We start from the raw sequence: 27,547 nt of genomic DNA, 5'->3' as shown, positions 1-27,547 counted from the left end.
AATAAATAAATAAATACAAACTGAACATCTAGAAAGTGGCAAGGGGGTGGGGGAACTTACCTATCATCATTTAATGTAACTATTTTTATCATTTTGGTATATTTATTTTTTCCTCATTTCTTTTCCATAGTCATAATCATAACACAGACACACTTTTGTGTTCTGGCTCACTTAACACTGTATCATATGGCTTTAAAGTTCTAATTGAATAGTTGTGTCTTTTCTAATAATGTACTTTAGGAATATAAACCAGCCTGTTAACTTTCATAATTAAGTTTTAATTTATATATATTTGCTTAGAAATCTGAGCAGACCTAATTAGAAAACAAAAAACCAGCTCTTTCGTCTGGGCTGCCCACATGTCATCCAGGAAGGAAGACCCGGAAACTGCGGGCCACCTGAGCCACAACCACATCAGCAAGCACTGGAAGCCAGAGGAGGCCCGGGTAATGCTGGAGACACACATCATCACAGGATCAACTTCAGCAAATATCACCCAGGTTACTCTGGAAACGTTAGTATGAGGCATGAGCACTTAAAGAGGAACCAGAGCTTCTGCCCATCTGTCAACCTTGACAAACTACGGACCTTAGTCAGTGAGCAGACACGGGTAAATGCTGCTAGAAACAACCTAGAGCTGCTCCTATTCCTGACGTGGTGCACTCAGGCTACTACAAAGTTTCAGGAAAGGGAAAGCTCCCAAACAGCCTATCATCGTGAAGGCCAAATTTTTCAGTAAAAGAGCTGAGGAGAAGATGAAGGGGGCTGGGGGGTGCTGTGTCCTGGTAGCTTGAAGCCACATGGAGAGAGGTTCATTAAATGCTAATGAGTGCTTTTGAAAAAAAAAACCAAAAACCACCCCCCCAAACTCCCATAAATGAAATAAAAATGAAAAAGTGGAAAAAGAAGAGGACTACAGAAATCTAAAGAAACACAACTCTGAAAAAGTCTTAGGAGGAAGAGAAGGAGGAGACATCCAAAGCAGTATCCAGAGAAGTGATAGATGCTTTAAGAGATATTTGAGTTACCTGTCTGACCCTGGATGATCGTCTTTCTCCTTTCCTTGGTTTATCATCATCAGATTCACCTTTCTCTTCAGAAATAGAGCTTTTTCCTATCAAATGAAAGAAAATCAAGTCAGATTCATGGCATAAACATTCATTCAAGGATGCTTTCTAAAATTCAATCATAGCATATATTAGCTGGTCAATACATATCTATATTAATTTAACTTCTACGCAGAAGATTATGTAAAGTTCTAAAGGGGGGGGCGCCTGGGTGGCTCAGCTGGTTAAGCGTCTGACTCCTGGCTTTGGCTCAGGTCACGATCTCAGGGTCCTGAGACCGAACCCTACGTTGGGATCCGCACTCAGTGGGGAGTCTGCTTGAGGATTTTCTCTCTCTCCCTCTGCCCCTCCCCCTGCTCCCATGTGCTCGCTCGCTTGCTCTCTCTCAAGAATAAAGAAATAAATCTTAAAAATAAATAAATAGGGGCACCTGGGTGGCTCAGTCATTAAGCGTCTGCCTTCGGCTCAGGTCATGATCCCAGGGTCCGGGATCAAGCCCCGCATCGGGCTCCTGTCTCAGCGGGGAGTCTGCTTCTCCCCCCACCCCCCCTACTTGTGTTCCCTCTCTTGCTATGTCTCTCTCTGTCAAATAAATAAATAAAATCTTTGGGGGGGGGGAATTAAATAAATAAATAAATAAAAATAAAGTTCGAAGGCTCTTATTAATAATTCCTGCTATGCATGTCTGGAATATTTTCAATATCTCAAAGCCAGGGCGCCTGGGTGGCTCAGTCGGTTAAGCGACTGCCTTCGGCTCAGGTCATGATCCTGGAGTCCCGGGATCGAGTCCCGCATCGGGCTTCCTGCTCAGCAGGGAGTCTGCTTCTCCCTCTGACCCTCTTCCCTCTTGTGCTTTCTATCTCTCATTCTCTCTCTCTCTCAAATAAATAAATAAAATCTTTAAAAAAAAAAAATATCTCAAAGCCAATTTACATATTATGAATAACTCAAATAACTATAAAATTACCACCCGGTGCTTCATAACTACCAGGGGCTTCAAACTGTCTTGCAGGGATGTACAAAGTGCCTCTTATTTCTATAAAATGTTGTCACCATTTTTCTGGATTGCCTATTGCTACCACTAGTAGTTTTGAACAAAATATGATGATTAACAAACCAATCTGCGAAATGACAATCTCATGAGATAAGTACTTAAATGAATTGTTTTTAGGCCCTAAAGTTTCTAGAAATTACTTCAAGCCACTGGACAGGGCTTCAGAAATGGGCCCTCTCAATTATGTTTTTATATAAAGAGCTCAAGGTGAGATGTCTTTTTGAAAGGAAAAATAAGTTCAAGAAAGCTTGAAAACAACCACACTAGGTCGTTTCAAATAATAACTCCATGTAAAACTGGAAAAAAAATTTTATTCACATTCCATGAAGGAAGGCAACTGTGCATAAATCACTTAAACAATTTGGTCTTGGGGCACCTTGGCGGCTCAGTCGGTTAAGCGTCCGACTCTTGATTTTGGCTCAGGTCATGATCTCAGCGTCATGAGATTGAGCCCCGCATTGGGCTCTGCACTGAGCGTGGAGCCTGCTTGAGATCCTCTCTCTCCTCCCTCTGCCCCTCCCCACTCTCCTGCAATTGCTCTCACTCTCTAAAAAAAACAAAAACAAAAACAAAAACACACCAATTTGGGTCTAAATGTCTTGACCAAGAAAAAGGCAGCGACGGACTGAAAGATTTCTAAGTTTCCTACCAGTATTAAAATATTATACAAAATAGGGGCGCCTGGGTGGCTCAGTCATTAAGCGTCTGCCTTCGGCTCAGGTCATGATCTCAGGATCCCGGGATAGAGCCCCTCATCGGGCTCCCTGCTTGGCGGGAGGCCCGCTTCTCCCTCTCTCACTCCCCCTGCTTGTGTTCCCTCTCTCGCTGTGTCAAATAAATAAATAAAATCTTAAAAAAAAAAAAATTACACAAAATAGCAATGCAAATATTGATGAGAAATCAGTTTAGAAAACAGCCTCAAGATGAGTATATTCCAGATACTTAGTTAGATTGGGCTCAATTTTAATATGGTACAAAAGGCTCAAATGATCCACAAAACCATGTCCTACACTAAACTGGCACAAATAAAACAGATGGTGTAGGCTCTAACCCAAAGTCTTACTTCTATATCCCAACAATCTAAAATGAATTAGTCTTTGCTTCTGTAACTAAAAGAAGAAACATAAAATGAACTAAAAGACTGCACATGTTTTGTAAAACTTTACTCCATGATCACTTTACTCACAGGATCTCTGAATATATACCATTTCATATCTGGCTTATTGAATAAAGACTTGCATTATGGGTGTGTGTACAGGATCTATGGTTAGGATATATAGTAACAGGCCAGATTCTCTAACAAACACTGAGGAATAATCTGTAAGGAATTAATAAATAATGTGATTGTAGTATCAGTAATAATTTCATAATTAAATAACCCGGAATAGATTTTTTACAAAATGAGTAAAACTGAAAAAAAATCTGTTTTCCATTAATTTTAGATAAAGTTCCTCTACAAGTTTAAAATAAGCAATTTTTATAGTTTAACAAAAAAGAAAAAAAGGTAGAAGCTGGGGGGAGGGGCAAACAGGCAGAGCAGAGAGGATTTTTACAACACGGAAAATATTCTGTATGATACTGGAATGATGGGTACATATTACACATCTGTCCAAACCCATAAAACATACAACTGAAGAGTGAACTCTAAGGTAAACTATGGATCTTGGGTGATTATGACTTGTTAATGTAGGTTCTTCAATTTTAAAAACTGTACCACAATGATGGGGGAATGCTGATAATGGGAGAAGCTATGCACGTGTGGGAATAGAAGGCATACAGGAAACCTCTGTACCTTCCTCTCAATTTTGCTATGAACCTAAAACTGCTCTAAAAAAATGTCTTGGGGGGTGCCTGGCTGCCTCAGTTGGTAGAACATGTGACTCTTGATCTTAGGGTTGTGAGTTCAAACCCCGTGTTGGATGTTTTTATAAAAATTAAAAAAAAATGTCTTAAAATTATCCAGATGCTTAAGAATTAAAAAATAAATAAAAAAGAAGGGGTGCCTGGGTGGCTCAGTTGGTTAAGCATTGGATTCTTGATTTCGGCTCAGATCATGATCTCAGGAGTGTGAGATCAAGTCCCTCGTTGGGCTCCTACAATGGGTGTGGACCCTGCTTAAGATTCTCTCTCTCCCTCTCCCTCTGCACCTCCCTGTCCCCTTGCGTACTCTCTCTCTTACAAAAAAAAAAAAAAAAAAAAAGAGGTTAACTAGGTTGGAGGAACAATAATGATCTGAATATTGCAGATATTTTAACCTTTACACAGACAAAAAAAGATGAGGAAAATTATACAGCCAAGTATCAACTGAGGTTTTTTTTTAGTTTGTGAGACTATGAATGATTTAAAAACTTGGGTTTTTTTCCTAGTTTTTCCAAATTTTTTTTTAAAGATTTTTATTTATTTATTGAGAGAGAGAGAGAATGGTAGAGAGAGAGCATGAGAGAGAAGACGGTCAGAGGGAGAGGCAGACTCCCTGCTGAGCAGGGAGCCCGATGCAGGACTCGATCCTGGGACTCCAGGATCATGACCTGAGCCGAAGGCAGTCGCTTAACCAACTGAGCCACCCAGGAACCCCCAAATTTTCTTTAATAAATACATACTACTTTTTGTAATAAGAAAATAAGTATTTTTAAAGGGATAAAAAAATCCTATTCTCTGGAGAAAAAATATACTCTTCAAATCCTATGAACAGCTAAAATTTATAGGCTAGTCATCCCAAGTACTGGCTTTTATCATTCCAAATTCATTTGTTTATTTATTTGACAGAGAGAGAGAGAGAAAACGCGTGTCCATCCACGCGCACAGGCGCTCACAAGCAGGGGGAGTAGCATACAGAGGGAGAAGGAGAAGCAGGCTCCCTGCTGAGCAGGGAGCCCAATGTGGAGCACCATCTCAGAACCCTGGGATCATGACCTCAGCGGAAGGCAGATGCTTAAGAAGGCAGATGCTTAACCGAATTAGCCACTCAGGCATCCCTACCTATCATTGCAAGTTCTAAGAAACATGCTGTTTTCTTTTTAATTTAAAAACAAGAGTTATATGCACATATCTAAAGCCATACTAAAGATGCTTTGTGGTGAGTAACAAGCTCTCCATAAGCATCCATACGCTCTGAATAAATACATGTGATTTTAAGCGGTGGGAAAGACATGTTTTATGAAGTAGGTCAGAGATAAATGTGTTAAACAAGTCAAAGAGTTCTGGAGTTGTGATTTTAAAATTAGGTATGTACAAGCAAATAGCCTCTTTCTCCACCTACTGAAAGCTGAATGCTCTTCTATTGGATCATAATGTTGTTTTGATGCTGTAAAACTGCAGTGATAGGATTCTAGATGATTACTTCTCTGGAAGCACTTAAGTCATCAAAGAGATGTGGGCTATTCAGAAAGTTTTCGTCATGAATGTTTTGCAAAAAAAATGACAACTGGAGGGGACCTTCAGACATAAAAGAGGAACTTCTAAGCAACACAAAATATAAAGAAGAAAAAAACAAGAAGAAATGAGGAATCACTTTCTAGCTCCCTGTAAGGAACTGATGTGATGCAGACAAGCTTCTGGGAAAGGTGACATCTTCTATAACGGGAACATGGCCACATTAAATGTCTTAAAACAAATGTTAATAGTATGTGATGTGTAGAAACTGAGCACCTTCACCAAAGGGTGGAGCCACTGCAAGTGAAGAAATATATTTCAGGCGTTGAAAAGCAAGGGTAGGGGCGCCTGGGTGGCTCAGTTGGTTAAGCAACTGCCTTCGGCTCAGGTCACGATCCCGGAGTTCTGGGATCGAGTCCCACATGTGGCTCCCTGCTTAGCAGGGAGTCTGCTTCTCCCTCTGACCCTCCCCTCTCTCGTGCTCTCTCTCATAAATAAATTAAAAAAAAAAATTAAAAAAAAAAAAGAAAAGCGAGGCTAAGTGTAGGATTTCCAAGATTCCAAAGTCAGAAGGCTTCAGGCTGCTAGACAGTAGAGAAGTGAAGAATGTTTATAAGGGCCATATAGGAAAGTAGTGTCTTCATTCTAGAAAACAAATCCCTGAATACGAATAAGCAGCAGGAATTAAGAGAATGGAGACCTGGCAATGACACCAAACCTAAATCTGACTCATTTTAGCTGAGTAACTTATCTAGCATTTCTCTAGACTCTCAGCTTCCAGATTTAGTAAGAGAAAAAGGAATGAGGACTATATGCCCTATAAGAAAAAGGCTGGTTAAAATCCCCTGGAGCTATACCTTTGTTAAAGAATCTGTATACTGATAGCCATTTTTAAATGTTTTTCTATTTTCCTAGACTGGACTCTTTCTGAAATAATTCATAGCAATAAGAATTTCTGCACAACCAATCACAGTCTAGAGGCAAGTCTATACTTCTGACTATGGAGGATGGATACTGTCTCCCAACGCATAAGAAAAATCTGAAGAAAGTGGTAGAAAGAGAAGTCAAGAAGGAGAGCCATGAAGGATGTTATAAACCAATTCTTCCTATTTGGGGTCTTGTCTATAGCACATAAACAGGAAGTTGCTGGAATATAAGCCAAAGATCCTGATTAATTACAATACTGAAAAGTTATTCTTTCAGTTAGTCATTCACAAATTGAGTTGATTAACTAACTACTAGGGGACTTTAAAAAAATGTGTCGTCCCAGGACTCACATTCCCTGAGATTCTTGGGGTAGGGCCCAGGAAGCCATATTCTTAAAAACAGTTTAATACCAAAAAAAATATCCTCAGGTGCCACTACTGATTAGCAAACTGTTACTAAAAACCTTCCTTTAATGAAAATCCTAATTAGAGAAAACCCCCAAAACATCCAAGTAAGTTGGCTTCCCAATAGTTTACTGGCCTATGGCAGACTAACGCTGCACATTTTGTATTTTTTTTTTAAAGATTTATTTATTCATTTATTTGAGAGAGAGAGAAAGAGAAATAGAGAGCACGAGAGGGAAGAGGGTCAGAGGGAGAAGCAGACTCCCTGCCGAGCAGGGAGTCCGATGCGGGACTCGATCCCGGGACTCCAGGATCATGACCTGAGCCGAAGGCAGTCGCTTAACCAACTGAGCCAGCCAGGCGCCCTAACATCGCACATTTTGAAAGAATCTAATTTTCTGGGTAAACTCCAGGCATTACCACTGATCCAACTAAACACCGCTAGAACTCCCACTACCACTCCATTTAGGACCCTGACCAAATTTTGTACCACATCTATGAGATTCATATTCTAGCCAAGATCAGAGGTAAGAAAGTTTATGGCAGAGAGTACACTGAAGAGCACAAATGGCAACTGTTAGCTACTCTACAATTTACTACATTCATCTTTTCTATTTTTCGCCTCCATCTTTCCCCTTCTTTGACCTGTTTTTGTCCCCACTTCATCAATTACCGCCACAGGGAGAGTCCAGCTGATGACAAAAAGGACTGAAGAGACTGGTTACCTTTATTCTAAATCTTTATTTGCTTTTGAAACCTTATTTCTATTTCAGGATCCATTTTTCATTTTCATTTCAAATTACATTTAGAACTGAGAGAGAGACTCTTTTTTTAAAGAGAGTTCCTCAACAAATCATGCTCCTATCAAGAATTTTCAATGGTTTCCCCCCTACTTTAGAATAAAAAAAAAATCTCATATTCATTGGCTTGATACTCAAAGCCCTTTGCAATATTATCCCAATGTACCTTTTTCATTGTTCCTCTGACTACTCTTGAATATGAAAGAATACTTTACTCTGGCTAGATTCGTTTATTACCTATCCTTTAAAAATATCACATTCATCCCTATCTTTATGCTTTTGTTCCTTCCTAAAAATACTCTCTTGTCTCCTCTGGACCAATTCAAATCCTACTCATTTCTAGGGCTCAGCTCAAATCCCACACCTTCTTCATGAAGCTCTCTCTAATCACTCTAGTCCTCAGAGAACTTTTATTCTATATTTTTATAGTCTGTTTGCACTATTTATGTCACTTTAAAACACATCATCTTCTGTTGTTGGCTTTAAGTGCAATTATCTTCTCTCTCCTGAAAAGATTTTTATTTTTTTTAAAGATTTTATTTATTTATTTGACAGACAGAGACACAGCGAGAGAGGGAACACAAGCAGGGGGAGTGGGAGAGGGAGAAGCAGGCTTCCCGCAGAGCAGGGAGCCCGATGAGGGGCCTGATCCCAGGACGCTGGGATCATGACCTGAGCTGAAGGCAGATGCTTAACGACTGAGCCACCCAGGCGCCCCTCTCCTGAAAAGATTTTACAAAGTGCTAACTCCCCATATACTCTAGCATGAAGATATGTATACAGCAGAAATTCAATAAATATTCTCTTGACTTTTACTTGAAAAGAGACACTAATTTAGAAGAGTCTTCTCCTTCCTCCTGGCTTTACAATCAGGGAAGAGTGCTAAGAGCAAAATGGATCAATTGAGGCTCTGCTACTTTTGTATTTGAGGAGAAAAGAGATGTCTAAAACAACTTATTTTTCTTCTACCATTAAGTATCTTCTAAAAATCTATGTTCAGAAAGGAATTCTAGGGGTGCCTGGGTGGCTCAGTTAGTTAAGTGTCTGCCTTCAGCTCAGGTCATGATCCTGGAGTCCCAGGATCAAGTCCCATGCCGGGCTCCCTGCTCGGTAGGGAGTCTGCTTCTTCCTCTCCCTCTGCTCCTCCCCTCGCTCATGCTTGTTGTCTCTCTCTCAAATAAAATTAAATTAAAAAAAAAAAAGGAATTCTATATTAATCAGAAGAGCTAGTAACTTCCACACGTTCTAAAAATATTAAATATGGAGTGATCACTTTCCCTACGACCACTAACATTAATAATGATTCAAAATACTTTTAACGTACACATTGGTTTAACATATCTACCTACTATCCATGTATCTTATATACATTTTCTCCTAAAACTATACCATCTTACATAGTTTAGAAAACAAAGGCTGCATTTATAGACTTTTGCTTGAAATACTATACAAAACTGGGTGCTTAATATTTATGTGAAAAAACCAATCTTGCCTGAACCAACTCCACACACTGAGTTAGAGCTCCTTGTAATACGCTCACATGATGTTCTGCACTGCCTCTCAGAGCACACAGCACAATGGTAACTAATTATATAATAATTTCATTAATGTCCCTCTCCTCACTAGGCTATACGTTTCATTAAGGGAGAGACTTGTCTTTTTTCTACTATATTCCTGGTGCCTAGCATGTGCATGGCATACAACAGGCACTTAACAAAAATTTGTTGAATGAATTAATAAACCACAGCAGACACCCCTTTGGGGGTGGGCAATGACTGGATGTGCAATAGATAATCTATACAACTGGTGAAGGAATGACAGAGAGTTGTGACTACTGCTCAATCCAGAGATAGAGAAGGTTAAAGAGATACAGAAGAGAAGAAACATCATACTGCCTTAAAAAAACACTCTGAGGGGTTAACACGACATAGAGATGAAAGCAGACTTCCAAAAGGACATAATTCCAATGACAAACAGATGTGAAGTATCAATGTCACAGAATTTCCCTGGGACTCTAATGGAGGCTTAGCATGAATGGAGGCCTAACTACCTCCCCCCACCAACTACGCAAGACTGACAAAACAGCGCAGTGGGGAGGGAGATACGTACTGGGCGAATGTCTGCTGAGCTCCAGCTCTGGTCTCTCCAGGCTGCTCTGAAAGTCAGGAGGCAGCAGGGAAGCCACTCCCTCAGGATGGATCATCTCGTCCTCCGACTCAGCTGAAGCTTCTGCAAAGTACAGATTGGGTCGGGGCAGGGAGGGAGTGAAGGGCTAAGCATGTGGGAATATGTAGAGGAGTGAAGGAGATCAGGCAAAGTCACGGGACACAGAGTATATACTAAAAAGAGCACAGTACATAGAGAAAAACTCCCTGGGATTAAGATCTACCTCATTTAAAGGGTAGCTTAATTTACTTTTAATTCTTCCTCTTGGCAGGAATCCTCTTCTAACAGGTAAATTAAGTGTTTTCTTCCCTGACAAAAGGTAAACAAACAACTCACTTGGCTTAACTACCAAAGCAAGTAGCCGTTTCAGCCTCATTCCTGAAATTGCCTAGTTAAACAGGCCTATCTACTCAGTGACAGGAGTAAGAATGAAAAACTCCTTGTGACAGTCTGGGCTTACCTTCAAGTTCTGCAGCTTCTCGGGCTTCACGTTCCAGACGCTGCCTAAGTAGCTCCTGCTGCTTTTCCAGATACTGCTTTATGAAACTGTTCTGGCTCATTTCCTCGCCAATCTGTGTAGAAGACATGGAAAAAAGAAGTCAAGGAAAACAAACCAGGAAAACACAGAGAAGAAAATTCAATGGAGCAAAGTTCTCCTCCTTATATTTGAGTCCAAGAAAGATAATCAAAATGTTGGAAGGCCCTCTTCTAAGCTACTCTTATTGAGGACCAAAATAAAGAACCCTATGATTCATAAAAGATGGCCAAAAGAACTGCACATAATTTCTTAAATTTTAATTCAGTTCCCAACCAGCAATGCCCAAATGGCTTAAAATCAAAACTCCTGTAAAATTATGCCTTTTAATCTAAAATTTTAATCTTAAATATTATCTAAATACAATCTAAATTTTCCTTTACGTAATAACAAGAACTGAAAAGAAATAATACTAGTTCATACTAGGTCATTTTTTTTTTTTTTTTTGATAAAAAGGTCAATCTCTACCTATCCAGGAATCATTTTGTCAAACATCTCCAAAATTCAAATAACAGTACTTAAAGTATGAAAGCAAAAGATTAAGAAAAGGGATGTCTGTTCAGCATTTAGACAGAGTTTTAATTCCATTTTCTTTGGGTGGGAAGAAATCCTTGGTAACACTATTTAAAATCCAGGAGCTTAATCCCTTTTCCCATTTTTCTTGCAACACAGACTCCCACAGCACTCTTCTGTCCTTCAGTTTTCTCTTTGCAAGTCCTTCTCCCAGAACCTTCTTGCTTAGCAAGTCCTACTAGAACTCCAAAAAAATGAAAAAAATCTGAATAAATATCGTTTATGTTTTTAGTCATCTTTCCTAAGCATGGTAAATGTTTATCTTCACCTAAAATACAGATGAGTCTCTTGGTACTCAACGGACATTGATGAAGTGTGGGTTGCATGTATTAGAGAGCATATACATTTGCTGCAAAAATCCTACGTTAATAAAAGCAAAGCTTAAAAGACTAAAATGCAATGAATGAAAGGAATATAAACACAGACTGATTAACTTACGCAGTTTCTTAAGCTTATATTTAACATCTGTAAACTGTCTAGGTTATGATATAGCTTAATGAGGTGGTAACCAGGGAGTAGGAAGGCTCTCTTGTTTTTCCACAGTATCTTGGGACTTCATCTAGTACCAGAGCCACACAACATTGCACTAACGAAGACCTGGATTTTTCCTTTACGTATATAACATGCTATAATGAGGGGATTTTAAGAGCTGAAAAGAATCTTATGAGATCACAAAGTCTAAAAATCTTATTTTTTTAAACTGTGGAATGATTTCTTCTAAAGATATCTTATACTGAAACTCAATATACAAGATAAAAGTAGACCTAATTAAGAGGGGAGTGTGAACCCCTGCTCACTTGGGAAGAAGGTTATATTTCCCAGGAAGCCCCCAAAAGCAGCTCTACAAAACCAAAGCAGAGCAGTTATAAAACTATGGATATAGTCCAAACTTTTCTCATATTATACATTGGAACTTAGGAATGCAGGGCCTCCAAAGGTTAAATTTCTTGCCCTAAGTAACAGAAGAATTAATGATATTTAGGAGTAAGGGCATAGTTAGCATTAACACTAGTGAGGGTGGATAATTTCCACAGGATTGGATTCTTGGAAAAATCTATTTCAACACAAGAGTTATTTTTTTTTTTTTAAAGATTTTATTTATTTATTTGAGAGAGAGAGAGAGAGCATGAGAGGGAAGAGGGTCAGAGGGAGAAGCAGACTCCCTGCTGAGCAGGGAGCCCAATGCGGGACTCGATCCTGGGACTCCAGGATCATGACCTGAGCCGAAGGCAGTTGCTTAACCAACTGAGCCACCCAGGCGCCCAACACAAGAGTTATTCTTGATCAGCAAGTATTTTCTTACACTGCCCTACTGATTGTCTACTTCATATCTACATTCAAAGACATCAACTACTTTCCCCAAATGAATGACAAGTAAATGACTTCATATTCTTGTACTACGCTTAATCAATTGGAGCCACATCTTTCTGCACATACCATTGCAAGTATCAGAAATTAACTAATAGCTCTTCTAATTCGGTTCTTGAATTCTTTATTAGAGCTCAACCGTCCTGGTATGAGGAAATTTCCAACCCAGGGAACTTAGAAAAATACTGGTGAGGAATTAAGCATCAAGTATACATCATTATGTCCTTCCATATGTCTGTGCATTCAAAGAGCCCACCCTATCTAATGAACCTTTTTTCTTACCTGGGAATTTGGCTGGAATGCAGCATGGGGTGTTGAGTGTTTCTGTAAATTTTCTAGCATTAGAGCCTGGTACAGAGAAGGGCAAAAGTCAGAATCTAAGGGAATAAACCCCCAGCCCTCCCCAATCTCTTCAGTGAATGCAATGACTAACCATACACACTTAACCTGTACTCCTTTTCCAGGGACCTAAAAGCCTTTTACTAACTCTCATTCATCTTCAGAATACCCTTAAAAGTAGCCATGGTTACTGCTCTCCAAAATACAAATGTAAAATGCAGGCACATGGAGAAAATCATCGACCTGGCTATGTAATAAAATCAGTGACAGTGACAGAACCAGTACTACAGTCCCTATTATCTTCTGCACTTCTGACTAATGCCCCTTCTAAATCTGGCCGTGCAGGTAAAATGACTTCAAGTCAGCTTCAAATACAGGAAACCAACAGGGGGCTGCTGGTTTTGGCCTAACTGAATTACCTGGTCAGTTACCCAGGACAAGATCTACTTGAGTGAACTTGTATTGTTTCCAACAGAGTAGCACCTAGATTTATCAACTATAAAAATTTCAAAAAAGGGGCTATAGAGCAAAATGACCACAGACTCTAAGCTATGGCTGACCCAATCCACACACAGAACCGTCAGCTTCTGTAGAGGCAACGGTCTGTCAATTTAACCCTTGAGCCAACCCAGCCCTAATCTGCATTACAGGCCATGTATCCTAATTAACCCCAATTAAAACCAAGACATCCTCATCTTTCCTCCATTTACACCAAATCTTTACACACAAATCCACCCACCTCATGACGATCCCACCCTAAGCTACTCAAATCGATTCAAAACCCCCAACATATATCAACCTGCCCCACCTCTCTCACCAATATTCACCAAACTCTTATCCGCCCAAATTGCTTCTGGATGCCCTATAAATTATACACCCCTCTATAACCGAATCCCTTCAAATCAAGATTTCTCTTCATCTCACCTCCTAATCTAATCAGGTAGACATTTTACTCTATCCCAATCCTATTCTTCCGGACACCAACACCGACACCAACCCCATTAACCCCTCCGCCCAACTATACCCCTAACTCCGACCCAGCCCAATTCGCCCCCCTCAGGCCAGCAACGCCGGTGGTAGTAGTGGGATTTAACTCCTTCTGCAGCGCATGCGCCGAGACCACAGACACAAACAAGGAGGGGGTGGGGGAAGGAGGAAGGAGCTTAAGACACTCCGGGAGAGTAGCGCGCACCCTCCCATTTTGGGCTCGCGCCGCTGCCGTTAAGGCGGGAACCGGCGCTATCTCTATTCCAGCGCGAGCCTCACCAACTACCGTGCGCGCGGATCCGGAGGCTCGCGCTAGCGGCCTGAGCGAGCTCTCGCGGAGCCCGGACACTGCGCCTGCGCCGCGGCAGAGACTCGTCTCTACCGGGTCCGCTCCCCTCGGACACCCCGGCAACGCCGACTTCTCACCCCTTTGAGCCGCTTGACCAGAGCACTCTTCTGCCCGCTCTTCGCTAGGCCTCGCTGCTCCAGTGCGGCCTTCAGGTCGGTCACCCGCAGCGCCTGAAGAGGCTTCCCGTCCAGAGTCACCTCCTCCAGCTCCGCCATCTTGCGTGAGGTACTCGGGTCCGTCCCGACGGCTTCGGGCATCTTCGGTAATTTCCGCCAACGCCCTTCGAACGTACCGAGCTGACCCCGCCCACTGCTATAGTCAACCCCTCGATTACCACTCAGAACTCCCCGGGTTCCTCCGGAACTGCTCGTGTATTTCCGTCTCCACATCGGCACCAATCAGTTCTTTCCCTCCTCTCAGCCGCTTCCCCCTCCCTCGCTCTGCTTTCAGAGCTCGGTTATTTTCGTCTCACCGAGGCTTTGAATCGAATGTACTCGGAAGCCCTCGACTCTGGCATAACCAAAATCGGAGTTACTCGGCTATCTCCGAACCTAAGGCTGAGGCGCTGAGGCGCTTGGGTGTTTGGGGCTGGTCCGGGACCGGAAGTGCGTGGGCTGCCGGGCTGGCCCTGGTTAGGGTTTTCAGGAAACATGGAAGCGGCGGCGCCTGGTGGAATTTAAGCACTTTTGTGACGGTCTTCGGGTGCCCTGTGAGAGGAAAGGGGAGGTAAGCGGGGTAGAAGTCCTTCTCTGGACCGGGTTAGACTCGGTGTTTGCGGGTAACCCTAGCAGGGCACACTTCCCGCCCTGCTACCGATACAGCTGCCGCCTCCCAATCTCTGAATCCCCGCCACTCCCATCTAAGACTACGTTGCTCTTTGGGTCCTTGGAATGCCAGGCTCGTGGCCTCCAAAGTGGGCAAGTGGCAGCACCGTGCCTTGGGGCCCAGACTGTGAACTAATTCATGATCGTTGAACTTGAGTTTGCTGTGGAGGCAAGACTCGGAGAAAGTTTTGCCTTACCCGAGTAAGAGAATAAAGTTCCTTAGGAGGAATTGCTGTGAAAAAGGCAATCTCCTTGGACTGTTGGGGTACTGAACTGATGTTGATTGCTTAGGGATTCCTTTCTTTGTCACTACAAACCCAACTTGCAGCGGAAGGAACGCAAAACAGTAAAATAGGTCATTGATAAGTAGTTTTAAGGTTTTCATTGTTAAAAATTCAAACTGTGGGGGCGCCTGGGTGGCTGAGTCGTTAAGCGTCTACCTTCGGCTCCGGTCATCCTGGGATCGAGCCCCACATCGGGCTCCCTGCCCGGCGGGAAGCCTGCTTCCCCCTCTCCCACTCCCCCTGCTTGTGTTCCTGCTCTCGCTGCCTCTCTCTCTGTCAAATAAATAAATAAAATCTTTAAAAAAAAAGGGAAATTCAAACTGTGGAACTTGAAATCTATTCAAGTCAACTGACCTATTTGCATTACTGATGCAAATCAATGGCAGGGCATCGATAAATGTGCAAAGACATCAATTGTCATACATTTACAGCAGTGTAACACGTTATACTCCTAAGCCACCAAACCGACTAGACTTTTTTCAGTCTTTTTTTTTTTTAAAGATTTTATTTTATTTGACAGAGAGACAGTGAGAGAGGGAACACAAGCAGGGGGTAGTGGAAGAGGGAGAAGCAGGCTCCCCGCCGAGCAGGGAGCCCCATACGGGACTCGATCCCAGGACTCTGGGATCATGACGTGAGCCGAAGGCAGACACCTAATGACTGAGCCACCAGGCTCCCCGACTTTGTTCAGTCTTGAATAAACGTGTGACGTCTTCTATTTTTTCTTACTGTGTTATCTTATTTTGGGTGAGGCACCCTCTGCTTTTCAATTTTTCCTGGTGCTTTACTGGAAATATAAGGAAGTAATGGATGTTAAGAAGTTCTGGGCATATTTCAGAGGCTATATGCACATTACAAAGGCAGCTCTTTCATCATATATGATTTTTTAAAATTTTTTTTCTTTTCTCACTGTTGATAGCTCTGGAATGATTAGCATCTAAGCCCAGATCAGCTGCATGTACTAGATTAAAAAATGTGTACCTTTTTTCATTTCAAGGAAGATGAGATGCACCAACATTTAATCATTTTTTCTTTACTCACCCTGGAACATAAAAGTAGGCCACAGAGAATGAGCAAGAAATACGTTGGTTATTTTTAGGTTTTTTTATGAGAATAATGGAGAGAAGCAGTGATTGGGGAGGGTGATGAGTTTGAAAAACAGGAAGGTTGGCAAGTATGAAACAAAGTTAGTCTTGAGTTACCTTCTCTAAGGTGATTGGATAATAACCTATATGAAGTACCCTATTGTTTTCCTGTAAACTGAATTGTTGAAAAGTAATTTTATCTGTAGATGCTGATTGTGATAAGATTCCTTGTTGGGAAGTTGTATTTTGGTTACTCTATCTAGAGAGTATATAACAGTGCTTTTATGTTTCAGGATGCCACTGGAATCATCTTCCTCTTCGATGCCACTCTCCTTCCCTTCTCCCTTACCCTCAGTACCAGACAGTATTACCAACTCTTCCCCTCCCCCAATGTCTTACATCACTTCCCAGGAGATGAAGTGTATTCTTCACTGGTTTGCCAGTTGGTCAAGTCCGCAGCGTGAACGTTTCCTACAGGACCTGGTAGCTAAGGCAGTGCCAGGAAAATTACAGCCACTGCTGGAAGGGCTGGAGCAGCTTAGTGTTTCTGGAGCAAACCGACCACCTTGTATCTTTGAGTGCCAGCTACGTCTTTGGGATCAGTGGTTTCGAGGTTGGGCTGAGCAAGAGCGCAATGAATTTGTCAGGCAGCTGGAGGTCAGTGAGCCAGACTTCGTGGCAAAGTTTTACCAGGCAGTGGCTGCTACGGCTGGTAAAGACTGATGGGCATTACAAAGAAGATAATCACAGCTGATGGAGTTGCAACTTTACTGTGAGAACTTCAAATGTGTCACTTAAAGGTCTAGGGATGGTATCCTGATCAGCTGACTGAACTTGTTGACCAGTACAGGCTTGATTATTTCTTTGGGGGTGGGGAGGGGCAGAGGGAGAGGGAGAGGGAGAGAGAGAATCTTAAGCAGGCTCCATGCCCATCACCGAGCCCGACGTGGGGCTCGATCTCACAACCCTGAGATCATGGCCTGAGCCGAAATCAAGAGTTGGATGCTTAGCCGACTGAGCCACCCAGGCGCCCCAAGGCTTGGTTATTTCAACGTTAACAGCCTGTCAGCTGGATTGCTCGCATAAATGTTTTCCATCTAAGTAAATCCAGATCAGCAGTCTGCCTCCTAGCTTGCTCCTTCTACATGTCAGACCCTCAAGAATTCTGTGGCTTCTGCAAGTATAACCAGAAGGAACCTATACATTATAACTCAAGTATATTGCTGGCCCATGGGGCTATAAAGTAGAGCCTTCCTACTCCAGAAACAGGAGAGAAGGACAATAAAAGGTCATGTTTCTATAGTTTAACTGGATTCACATGGCTGGTTTCACTGCCCTTACCAGATCCTGGCATAATTATGTGACATCCCAACTATTGGCTTTGTTAGCGATGATTTTGTAAAATTATGGAAAAATCAGGAGAAGGAGATAATTAGTTACTCCTTTCACGCTGATGTTTGTTTGAATCCAAATAGCAATGACTTTTCCTAAAGCATACGTGATATTCTTGGAGCAGGAATCTGATAACAGATTCCTATTCTGTAAGGTTGCTTGTGATATTAAAACAAGTGACACTCTCTATAGGTTGAAGGGTTTATTTTTTGTATCAAAATAAAGAATGAATCTTCAGAACCATGTCTCTTGCTTTTTTTCATTACAAGGCTAGTATGGAGGTGATACGTAGAGGAAGAGGCATTCTGAGAAAAGTAGAACTGAAATGTACACTTGGCCATCCAGTTGTCTTCCAAGAAATAATCTGCCCTGTCTACCCTGTCATGCTGTGGGTAACATCACACCTCCCTTATTCCTCCAGCTGGGCCCCTTGTGTCTTGGAGCTCTGGTGAATGGTGAGGGGCAGATGGTGCCACCCGAAGAGTAGCTCGTTTCTGATAGGCCACGGTTCCCAGTGCACCCACCAGAATAAGCAGTGTTAGGCAGAGTCCTGTGGACAGTGCTAGATGGGTCACAAAGGGATTACGGTCCAAGGTAACCAGCAACCTAGGAACACAGAGGTAACATTTGGCTTGGTATAATGCCTAGGCTTAGGAGGTGAAGGGCTTCACCTTTATCCTAATACACAGAGCTCACGAAACCCTGCCTCATCCAATCAGTAAGCTACACAGGAAATCAGAGGAATATAAAACCTGAAAGTAGGAAAAAGACCAAGATCTGAGTCTCCCAGCAACCTAAGTTGTTGGAAGGAGACCTAACTTGGCAGTGAAGGAAATGGTTTAAGGGAAGAGTTAGACTATGGTGTTTGGGAAACTGGACATGGTGCCCCGTTGGTACATAAGGGAGGAAGAGGACTGGGGTCCGTATGTCCTAGAGATGGAGAACCCCCTTATTATGGAGGGAAAGGTGTCCCGTAGTGACAGACCTGATGTGATCACATGAGTTGTTTTCTGAAATTAATAACCCTGTCTAGGACCTACATATGAGTGAGTACTTAATGCAATTTCAAACATCTGGACTCCAGGAATTTGAAAGAAAACCACTTGGAATATTATCTTACTTGGTGTGTCCTGTGGTAAAGCTGGCTCCTCCAAAATGTACTTCTAGGGGCTTCTTCTGGAGAGTCAGGGTCAGGGCCCTGTGCAGCATACCAACTGAAGGCCCTTGGCAGCCAGGGGACTTGCCCATGTACACAGTGAACACCAGACTAGTGGTAGTGGAGGGGCTGTGGAAATAGCACCTATAGGGACATTTGGATCTCTTAAGGGAGGTAGAGTCCCTGGAAGAGTCTTATCTCCTGAAGCAGGTACAGGCTTAGGAGTGGGACAAAGTCTTCAGAGGAGAGTTGTGAAGTAACCCACTTAAGCTGTTCCCCTGGCCCCCTGGAGAAATCCTCAGCCTGAAGTGCCCTTTTACCTGCTGGGGCTGCCTCTGCTCACCAGAGCCTGGAGTACCGCTTCAGTCAGCCCGTCCAGCTCTTCCTTCCTCACCGAGTGGCCCGGGGGCCCAGCTAATTGTAAAGACAGCTGGAATGACAGGTCTTGGGGTGGAAGACTCACAGGTGGGGAAGTAACAGCATTGGTAACTTCGTTAGTTTGACACAGCCGACCCCGGGGACAGAAGAGAAGACCCGAGTACCCAGGTATCTGCAAGGAAATACATAGCAGGGTGTAGTTAGGACCTAATTGCTTGCTCAAGCCCTCCTTCTAAGGAAAAAGTACAATCTAGATCGGGGTCATGGACTCAACGGGTACTTAGTAAAAAATGAATGAACATCTAAATAGGTTGAATAGTACTACTATTCCAAGCACTTTTAAACTTCCTTTTCGCCAATGCGCTATATGGCTCTTCACTTATGATACCCACCTGAATGGCCTTTCCAGGAAGGCATGGGGCCCAGGGTGACCCCTGTGCCTGCACCTTGTATGCTCCTCTCTCTGTGCATTGATGTAAGTAGCAGCGGCCAGTGAGCTCTGCTTCCTTCGGGTGTGGGATCTCAGAGGGATGCCCGGTCTTGTCCTCACGGAGCAGTTGTGAAGTGAGGTTGGCAAGGAAGCAACGACTCTGGGAATGGTAAATTTCCCCGTGGGGGTTCTCTGCCCCAGGTGGGAACCCATTTTCCTTCTTCCAGCATTCGCTCTGAAAGGCAGAGCAGGAGGCAGAAAAGTGTTTGCCGAGATGTCTTAGACGTTGACTCCGCTCGGGGCCTGTCTGTTTCATTCTGTTCTCTCTAGTTGTCTCACCCCATTGGCCAAGGGCTTGTACATGCGGCAGCCTTCCAGCGCGGGGTCCGAGGAACAGCTTCCCTTGTCTAGATGCAGGTAGTGGCAGCCCAGTCCGCTGTGTGGAAGGGATGGCACCTGACCACTAGGGTCCCCGATGGCCGTACAGCCCCTCAACCACGCAGCACACATACCTGCCAGTGCAGAAGAAGTCTGAGGAGCCAGCCCCACACGTAGTCACCAGGCCAAATTCCAGGCCAGATCCTGCTGGAGAGACAGGAAGAGAAAGAGCCCTCCGAACAAACAAAACGCCAAGCATCCCTCAGCGCCTGCTGTGCTCACGGCTTCGGTTCCACCTCAGCAGCAGAAAATCCCTTCCAGCCTCTCACTGCCCGCACGCTGACTCGGGTCGTGAGGGCCCCTCTGCCATCCTCCCCTGTTCTTACCCCGGCCCCACAGCAGCCCCTCCGCAGCGCTGTGATTGACTCGGTACCAGCCCGAATCTTTGAAGGCAGCAAGAGTGATGGGATCGAGTCGAGTGCGCCGGGCACCATCGAAGGTAGCAGTCATTATAGAACCCTGGAGCAGTCGGGCCTCCCAGTGCGAAGACGAAGGGCCCTAGGGAGGAGGGAGCTGGTTGCCACCCGACCGCCCTCTCTTCCTTCCAGCTCCGCCAGGTGCTCCCGTTCCCACCTCTTCTTCCAAGGGAACACCGGGTGAAGCCCCTGGCACTCCCAAGTGTCTGGCCAGGCTGTGGCTAACAGTTGGGGTGGTGAGAAGCAGCTGTCCCCACTCATCTCGCCTTGTCACTTGTTGCCTTGTTGAACAGTCCTCTCTAGCTGAGCACAGAAGGGGAAGAAGGCAGTATGAGGAAAGGAACACTTAGGAAGGGGGGAGCAGAACTGGAAGGAAGGAGTTGGTGGGGTGGTGGTGATCCCCTCTTGTTGACGTCGTGGGAAAGCTCGCCCTCATTCCTCCCATTTACCACTGGGTCCTGAGGGGCAATCCCGCCACTTCTTGAAGAGCTGTCCAGAGAAACCCAGAGCATGGAGCAATTCATGGAGTGTGACCTAAGGACAAATGACCGCAGGGTGAGGGGGACGGGGGAACGGAGCAGGTTGACCCGCCACTCTATAGCCCACTCTGCCCAATCAGCTCTTCCTAGAGTTGAGACATCTTGTCCCCCATCCTTAGTAGATTCTTCCACTTCATGGGAAGCTGAGTGACCTGCCCCCTCTCCCCAACCTGTTTGCGCCTTCCTACTCATCATGTAGTAGTCACCGTGACGATGTCACTGTGGCTGAGGCTGGGGCTGGTGAGATGCTGGGCACAGTAGACGATGGTCCCAGCAAGGGGTCTGTCTTCCGAGTCCAGATGGCAGCAGGCAGCATAGGCCATGACAGAGGGCTATGGATGGGCCAGGACAAGGTAGAGGAGGGAAGCAGGGAAGTGAGGGAACACAGAGAAAATCTTCCTGAAAATAGACACCCAGGGAACTCAGTACCAAGGGATGGTTTGAAAGGGCTTAGCTCCCGGCGCCTGGGTGGCTCAGCTGGTTAAGCGTCTGCTTTCGGCTCAGGTCATGATCCCAGGGTCCTGGGATCAAGTCCCGCATCAGGCTCCCTGCTCAGCAGGGAGTCAGCTTCTCCCTCTCCCTCTGCCCCTCCCCCTTCTTGTGTGGGCAAGTGCGCACAGGCTCCCCCTCTCTATCCCTCTATATCTCTCGAAAAACAAAATTAACCTTAAAAAAAAAAAAAAGAAAGGGCTTAGCTCGCACCCAAACTTCATCAACATGACTGAGTCACCTCGAATAAGCACAATTTAGTAAAAACTGCCTTTGTGCTCCCTCCCCCTTCCCATGATATTTAAGAAAGGCAGACAGGGAAAGGGATTTGATTTGGGTCTCACCTCTCCATGGCACTTGGAAGTGTGGGCCACCCACACATATAGGAGAAAATCAGTGTCTTGGACCCCGGGCCCATCTGGCTGGACCAGTTGTGGGGGACCCTGCTCTGGCCACAATGCATAACCACGGAGATGGGCATCAGGGATCTGGCCAGGGGTGAAATGCAGCATCTAGCTTAGCAGATGAAGACAGTAGGAAACTGGGTACTGGGAGTGAGGAGTGGACAGTCTTTATCAGAATAGGGACTCCTGCCACCCCCCCACCCCCCCCAGGTCTCTGATTTAATAACTTGCCAGGGGGAGAAGGGTCTCAGGAATCTACATTTGTTAGAAAGCACATTAAGTAATTTTGGTGCTAATGGGCTTGGAGAAGTCTAGGCAGGCTAGAGATCTTCAGATTCCCAAATCTGAGCAATTGTTCTCACCTTTGCCCCCAGGCAACTCTCTCCTTTGTACCCTGGGTTCAAGAGGCTGCATCTGCCAAGAATGGATATCTGTAGGTGAGCTGGAAACATTTCTGGGTACCTCTGAAGAGGTAGTATATACATTCTCAACGACATGAACTCACCTGTGGTAGTTTGGCGTGTCTGGGTCCCCCCAGACAGCATGGCAGTACTGTGCGGGGTCTCGACTCAGAAGCAGGGGGCCTTGCACTGGAGGGACTTAAAAAGATGAGCGGTCAATTTCACCCCAACATGTTAGAGTTCCTTTTCTCTGGTTGTCTTCCTCCCTAGCCCTCTGCTCCTCAGCCCTCCCTGCCTCCTTCTGTTCCCCTACTCACCTGCGAGGATCCCCTGGAGTTGCTGAGCAGCCTGTCTGGCTGCGGCCAGGGCCAGGGCTCCGGGTCCCCCTCTCATCCTGGCTCCCTCAGGATCCCAAGCTCCATCTGATACAGGGTCTCTGATATAGCAGGTTCGGATTCTCAGGGGTTGAGGGTCACGGGAGCCAGGCAGGGTGAGGGTGGAAGAGCGGAAGTTGGGGGCAAGTTGGGAGAGATGGGGCCGGAGAAGGGTCACAGACTTCTGGGTCTCCTCATGAAGGCATCTGCTCATGGCAGTCCTTAGCAGGAGCAGCGGTAGGAGAAACATCCTGCAAGTGTTTCTCCCTAACCTGCCCTGGGTCCTGTCTTGGGCTCCCCTCTTCCCTGCCTCACTCACTTCTGGCTTCCTTCTTTCTACTATCTCTCTCCATACCATCTCCACCTCTCTTGCTTATTTTTCCAAGATTTGAGTGTTGTTGACTAAATCTACAGTTCCCACCAGGAGGTTGGATGTGAACCACAGGGGCCAAAGCTGCTGCTTCCTGGGGGTGCCAGAGGGGGGGAGCTGTGTGTGTGTGTGTGTGTGTGTGTGTCATGGTGGGGGGTTAGAGGAGGCGGTGTTACTAGTAAGGCCTCAACTGATCTTTCCAGAGAGGAGCCTGCCTCATTCAGGAATCTCTCCTAACCCTCTTTCATCTTTCATCCCCATTCCTTTCTTTCTGAGCAGACAACCTTGGAACCTTCCCAGAACTAAAAAATTGGTGTTAACATAATGCTGTTTGTGGGGACACTCTGTGCTTCACAGATGCCTACTTATCTCACTGGAGATGGGCAAACGAAGCTTCTGCATGTCCCTGGCCCCACTATCAGAACTGGGCGGACTCTAAGGAAATTGCAAGGCTTTCAGGCACCTCCCCCATCTGTGTAGGGCACTTAGTAGGTGCTCAGCAAATACACGTTGGCTGACTGACACCTCCTAGGACAGGCTGTCACGTTAGTTCTGTGAGGCTTCACGGAGCCACGTATGGGCGTGCTGGAAGGGAAAGTCACCTCTTAAAATGGACATTAATAGAATATGTTCAAAGAGGTTCTCACCCAACTCTCGGAACTCCCTGTTTTCTCTGCTCACGCTGTGCTTTCACATCCTGTTTCCCCTGCCTGGATACCCCTCCCTTCCCTGCCTGCCTGGCCAATTCCTACCTGCCCTCTAATTATGCTGGGAAGCCTTTCTTACTTAACACCTTCTGCCCAAATTCCACACTTGCCAGAGGGGAGGGAGCCCACTTCACAGGAGGGGCCTCTCCAGCAATCATCCCTGGCTTAGCTGCTCTCCCTGGCTGTCCTGCACTCTGTCAAGGTAAGCCTGCCTCCTGCCTGGCTTGGTAGCCACAGCGCTCGCGACAGTCCCCAGGGCCTAGTCATCAGTTTGTGGATGAAGGAACGGAACCTAACCCCATTGCTTAACTTTTGAAGAAAGAGGTCAGGGGTGAAGTGACGTAAAGCAACACAGCTAATTAGTTAGAGACAGGACAAGAGTTTACAGAAGGGCTGCTGACTTCCCGGGGAGGCTGGATTTTATCCTTGGACATACCAGACCTGTGGCTGGAACGACTAGTTACAAGGGAGGCAGCCAAACGCTGGAGCCCAACCAACTCTGCCGATTTCCACCCAGGTGACTTTGGCCCAATGCCTCAAGGTTCCCATTTGCAAAAGGGGGATGATTGTACTTCCCTGGCAAGGTTGCTTTGAGGAGAAAGCAAAGACTTTTTAAAGGGCACCTGGGAGGTTCAGTCGGTTAGGTGTTAGGGTCGTGAGCTCAAGCCCCACGTGGGGCTCCATGCTGGGCTTGGAGTCTACTTAAAAAAAAAAAAGATTTATGGGGCGCCTGGGTGGCTCAGTTGTTGAGCCTCTGCCTTTAGCTCTGGTCATGGTCCCAGTGTCCTGGGATTGAGCCCCGCGAGCCCCACATCGGGCTCCCCGCTCCCTGGGGAGCCTGCTTCTCCCTCTTCCACTCCCCTTGCTTGTGTTCCCTCTCTGTCAAATACAGAGAGAGACACAGCGAGAGAGGGAACACAAGCAGGGGGAGTGGGAGAGGGAGAAGCAGGCTTCCCGCCGAGCAGGGAACCCGATGCGGGGCTCGATCCCAGCACCCTGGGATCATGACCTGAGCCGAAGGCAGACGCTGAACGACTGAGCCACCCAGGTGCCCCAAATAAATACAATCTTTAAAAAAAAAAAAAGATTTGTAAGGTGCTGAGAACAGTGTCCGGCGCAATGGTCAATACCAAGTCACATCAGCGGTACATAACTCTACAGACACTTTCAACTCAGTGGAGAACTGCTCTGTTCTTGACATGTGTACAAATCTTTAGGGGACTCTTGTTCTTTTTCTAAGACGAACCTTATTATCCAGGTGTCAGACGCCCTCCTTTTCCTGGTTGGGCGGAAAACCCTCTCCGTCACTATTGGCCCAAGGGGGTCAAGGTCTGTGTGGCTCTCCTCAGGTTTCCCCGCCCCGCAGCAGTCACTCCTAGTGCTTTGCTGCCCTCTTGTGGCCGCGTCTAGGAGGGTGCGCCCCTGCCAGGGCAGGGGTTCTTCCGAGCTTCACACATGCGTGCAGAACTTTGTACCTTCCAGCAGAAACAGCTCAAGAAACACCTCGTGTTTCTTCTGCTGAAATACCGCTGTCCTGCTTCTGCCTGGCAAATTCTTCCTCGTCTTTCCAGAGCCAGCTCCGCCTGCTGAGATTTTTTTTCCTTTACTCCCCCGGGGCAGAGGTGGTTTGCCTCGCACATTCTTTCACATCTTTCAAGTAGCGCTTATTATAGTCTCCTGACATTTATTTTTGTGCTTGTTGCCCTGATAGACTGTGGGCAGGGGCTGAGTCTGATTCGCCGGTGCCTCTTTGAAGAGGTGCCAAGTAGGCGCAGAGGGATAATGCAGGTGGGAAGGTGGCTGGGAGAAAAGAGAGGAGGTAGGTAAGGAGAGAGGGTGAGAATAACAGTTATCTGAGCATCCCCTTTGTGCCCAGACGTCTTGTGAGCGCTTTAGAATCATGTATTCTTTTTGGCAACCTTCCAGGGTAGGATAGATTATAACTAGCCCAATTTTACAACCGAAGCACAGCAAAATTAGGCAGCGTGGGTCGGTGGTGAATGTGGGGCTTAAGCCACCACGCTCTCGTGTTCTCGAGTGCACAGCGTGGCGAGTAAAAGTACAACCGATGGGTCAGAGGAGCAGGATGAGAAAGAGGGGGGCGGGGGGACCAGGTGGAGACAGGAGGGAAGAAGGGTAGGGAGAGCATGAGGCGGGGCAGAGGGCGGGGCAGACCGCCGAGCAGAAGGTGAGGAGGACAGGAGGGGCTGAGGGGGAGAGGAGGGTGCAGGGGGAGGAAATGAGGCATTGGGAGGGAGGGGGCTGAGGAGGAAGGGGAGGAAGTGGGGCCCAGCTAGGACAAGGACGGGGTGTGGAAGAGGGTGGGGATGAGCCGGCATGTCTTGGTGGTGTCATCGTCCGTGCGCATGCTCCATCCAGCACACTGACCCCTCGGTTCCTTCACTCGCCCATCTCGAACATTCTCCATTCCACCTCAGCAAGCCACTCCCAGGAGCCTTATCATCACCAGAAACTGCAGCACCTATGAAATAACTGAATCGAACATCACACTCTCTGATAAGATCTCCTTTCCTTACAGTTTGTTTGCTCAAGTGGGCTCACTGCAGCTCTTCTAGGGGCTCATGGCAGAACCGCTGGCCCTTCCTGTCTTTCCTCTTCCACCTGGGGTTCCAGGCTCATCACCAAATCCCTCCTTCGCAAGTGCCCCCCACTCCCCTTCACTGTCTGTGCCGTGCATCCTGCCTCCCAACGTCCGTCTTCTCTACACCGGCCCCCAGCAGCTAAGGACCACCAAGGGCAGTCACCCCAGAGGACAGCCTGTGGTCACTCCGTTGTCATCACTGACTTCAACGGGGGCTCTCTCCAGACCGAAATCTCAGTCCTCTTCCCTCTTGGCGCCTGGGGTCTTGCACCTGTGCGCCCGCCCCTCAGAGTGTCCTGCTCAGTCGCTGGCACTGAGTACCTCGGTCCCTGTGAAGACAGAGTCATTGGACAGAACCGACCTGCCCCAACCTCCCTGTGCTTGTCAGCACCTCTCGGACTTGGCTTCTCCCCCAGCCTGTCAGTGACCAGGAAGGACCTGCCTGGGGCCTTAGCAGATACTTCTCGGTCTGCTGGGAACCTCTGCTCTTTGCCAGTCTGACTCCTCACCTTTCAGATGTCTGAATGTTACTTCCTCAAAGAAGCCTTGCCTGACCTTCACCTTTAAGTCAGGTGCCCTTGTTAACATCCGTCCCGGTCACCCTTTACTTTTGCCACATAGCACTGCCCATTTGGAATGATCAATTTATTTGTGGTATTATGTGTGTCTGTCCCCCTCATAAATCTGTGAGCCCCACGACGGCAGGGATTGCTCTCCTCGTTTATCCTGTAGCTTCTATAACAGTCAAAGTGTCCAGCCTGGAGTAGGTGTTATGAGAATTTTTTGAGCAAATGAATACATGAATGGGCGTGGGGAGGAGACAGGAGGGACGTGAGTGGGGAGGGAGGGTGGGGATGGAAGGTAGACGGTGAGGAGAGCAGATGGCCAGTGTGGGGAGAGGGTGGTAATGAGGATGGGTGCGCAGAGGTGAGGTTGGGGGGGAGGGGAAAAAGCGGGGAGGGGACGACAGGCGGAGGCATCTCTGTGCTGGGCCTGAGTGAGGCTTCCAGACCCTGAGTGGCTTCCCAGGAGCTCTGTCTCTTGGCCATGCTGCTTGAGAGGTTTGGAAGCCCAGCCCGTGGGCGGGGCTAGACTTTATCTTGGGGCGCAGCCCTAACCTCAGATGGTGACAGAGCTGGAGTGAGCAGGGGTTTTGCAAACCGTCCCGATTGCAGCAGGCCAGCCGGCTCACTCTGGATGGCGGGTGGGGCCTGGGCTTATCTCCTGAGCGCAGCCCTAACCTCAGATGGTGACAAAGCGGGAGCCAGCAGGCGTTTTGCAAACCGTCCCGATTGCAGCAGGGTGGGATGGCCTGGC

At 46.2% G+C, this 27,547-nt stretch overlaps 3 protein-coding genes across 7 annotated transcripts in view; 1 reads left to right on the top strand and 2 right to left on the bottom strand.

The window, feature by feature from the left end:
* ACIN1 (apoptotic chromatin condensation inducer 1) overlaps positions 1–14,345 on the bottom strand; it is a 34,250-nt gene extending 19,905 nt beyond the window's left edge. For 2 of the 5 annotated variants that reach the window (XM_027569408.1, XM_027569409.1), the window contains exons 1-5: positions 14,019–14,345; positions 12,549–12,614; positions 10,251–10,362; positions 9,734–9,853; positions 1,029–1,114 (exon numbers count right to left, since the gene is read on the bottom strand). In XM_027569408.1, coding sequence (XP_027425209.1) covers positions 1,029–1,114; positions 9,734–9,853; positions 10,251–10,362; positions 12,549–12,614; positions 14,019–14,330 — 696 coding nt within the window. In that variant the 5' untranslated portion in view covers positions 14,331–14,345. Of the gene's footprint in view, positions 1–1,028; positions 1,115–9,733; positions 9,854–10,250; positions 10,363–12,548; positions 12,615–13,529; positions 13,614–14,018 lie in introns of those variants that run through there. The other 3 variants (XM_027569411.1, XM_027569412.1, XM_027569410.1) reach the window with 3 other exon arrangements.
* Positions 14,346–14,516: 171 nt separating this feature from the next.
* On the top strand, positions 14,517–17,769 carry C6H14orf119 (chromosome 6 C14orf119 homolog). The gene is made up of 2 exons (XM_027569414.1): positions 14,517–14,667; positions 16,428–17,769. The coding sequence occupies exon 2, from the start codon at positions 16,429–16,431 to the stop codon at positions 16,855–16,857; it is 429 nt and encodes a 142-aa protein (XP_027425215.1). The 5' UTR covers positions 14,517–14,667; position 16,428; the 3' UTR covers positions 16,858–17,769.
* A 155-nt stretch (positions 17,770–17,924) lies between these two features.
* LMLN2 (leishmanolysin like peptidase 2) lies at positions 17,925–22,801 on the bottom strand. Its single transcript, XM_027569162.1, is given in 15 exon segments — positions 17,925–18,132; positions 18,647–18,826; positions 19,003–19,232; positions 19,453–19,725; positions 19,830–19,926; positions 20,003–20,072; positions 20,255–20,426; positions 20,502–20,647; positions 20,794–20,878; positions 21,090–21,404; positions 21,498–21,512; positions 21,717–21,860; positions 22,139–22,190; positions 22,282–22,366; positions 22,495–22,801. Coding segments are annotated over 15 exon segments (2,379 nt in total).
* Positions 22,802–27,547: the final 4,746 nt, after the last annotated feature.

Source organism: Zalophus californianus, chromosome 6 (assembly GCF_009762305.2).
Source record: "Zalophus californianus isolate mZalCal1 chromosome 6, mZalCal1.pri.v2, whole genome shotgun sequence".
NCBI classification, from domain to species: Eukaryota; Metazoa; Chordata; class Mammalia; order Carnivora; family Otariidae; genus Zalophus; species Zalophus californianus.
Note: the sequence above shows the minus strand (reverse complement) of the source record. Positions and strands in the feature narration are given on the sequence as shown.

Coding starts and splice junctions, on each gene's coding strand:
- C6H14orf119 (XM_027569414.1), top strand. CDS start 16,429: ATGCCACTGGAATCATCTTCCTCTTCGATGCCACTCTCCTTCCCTTCT.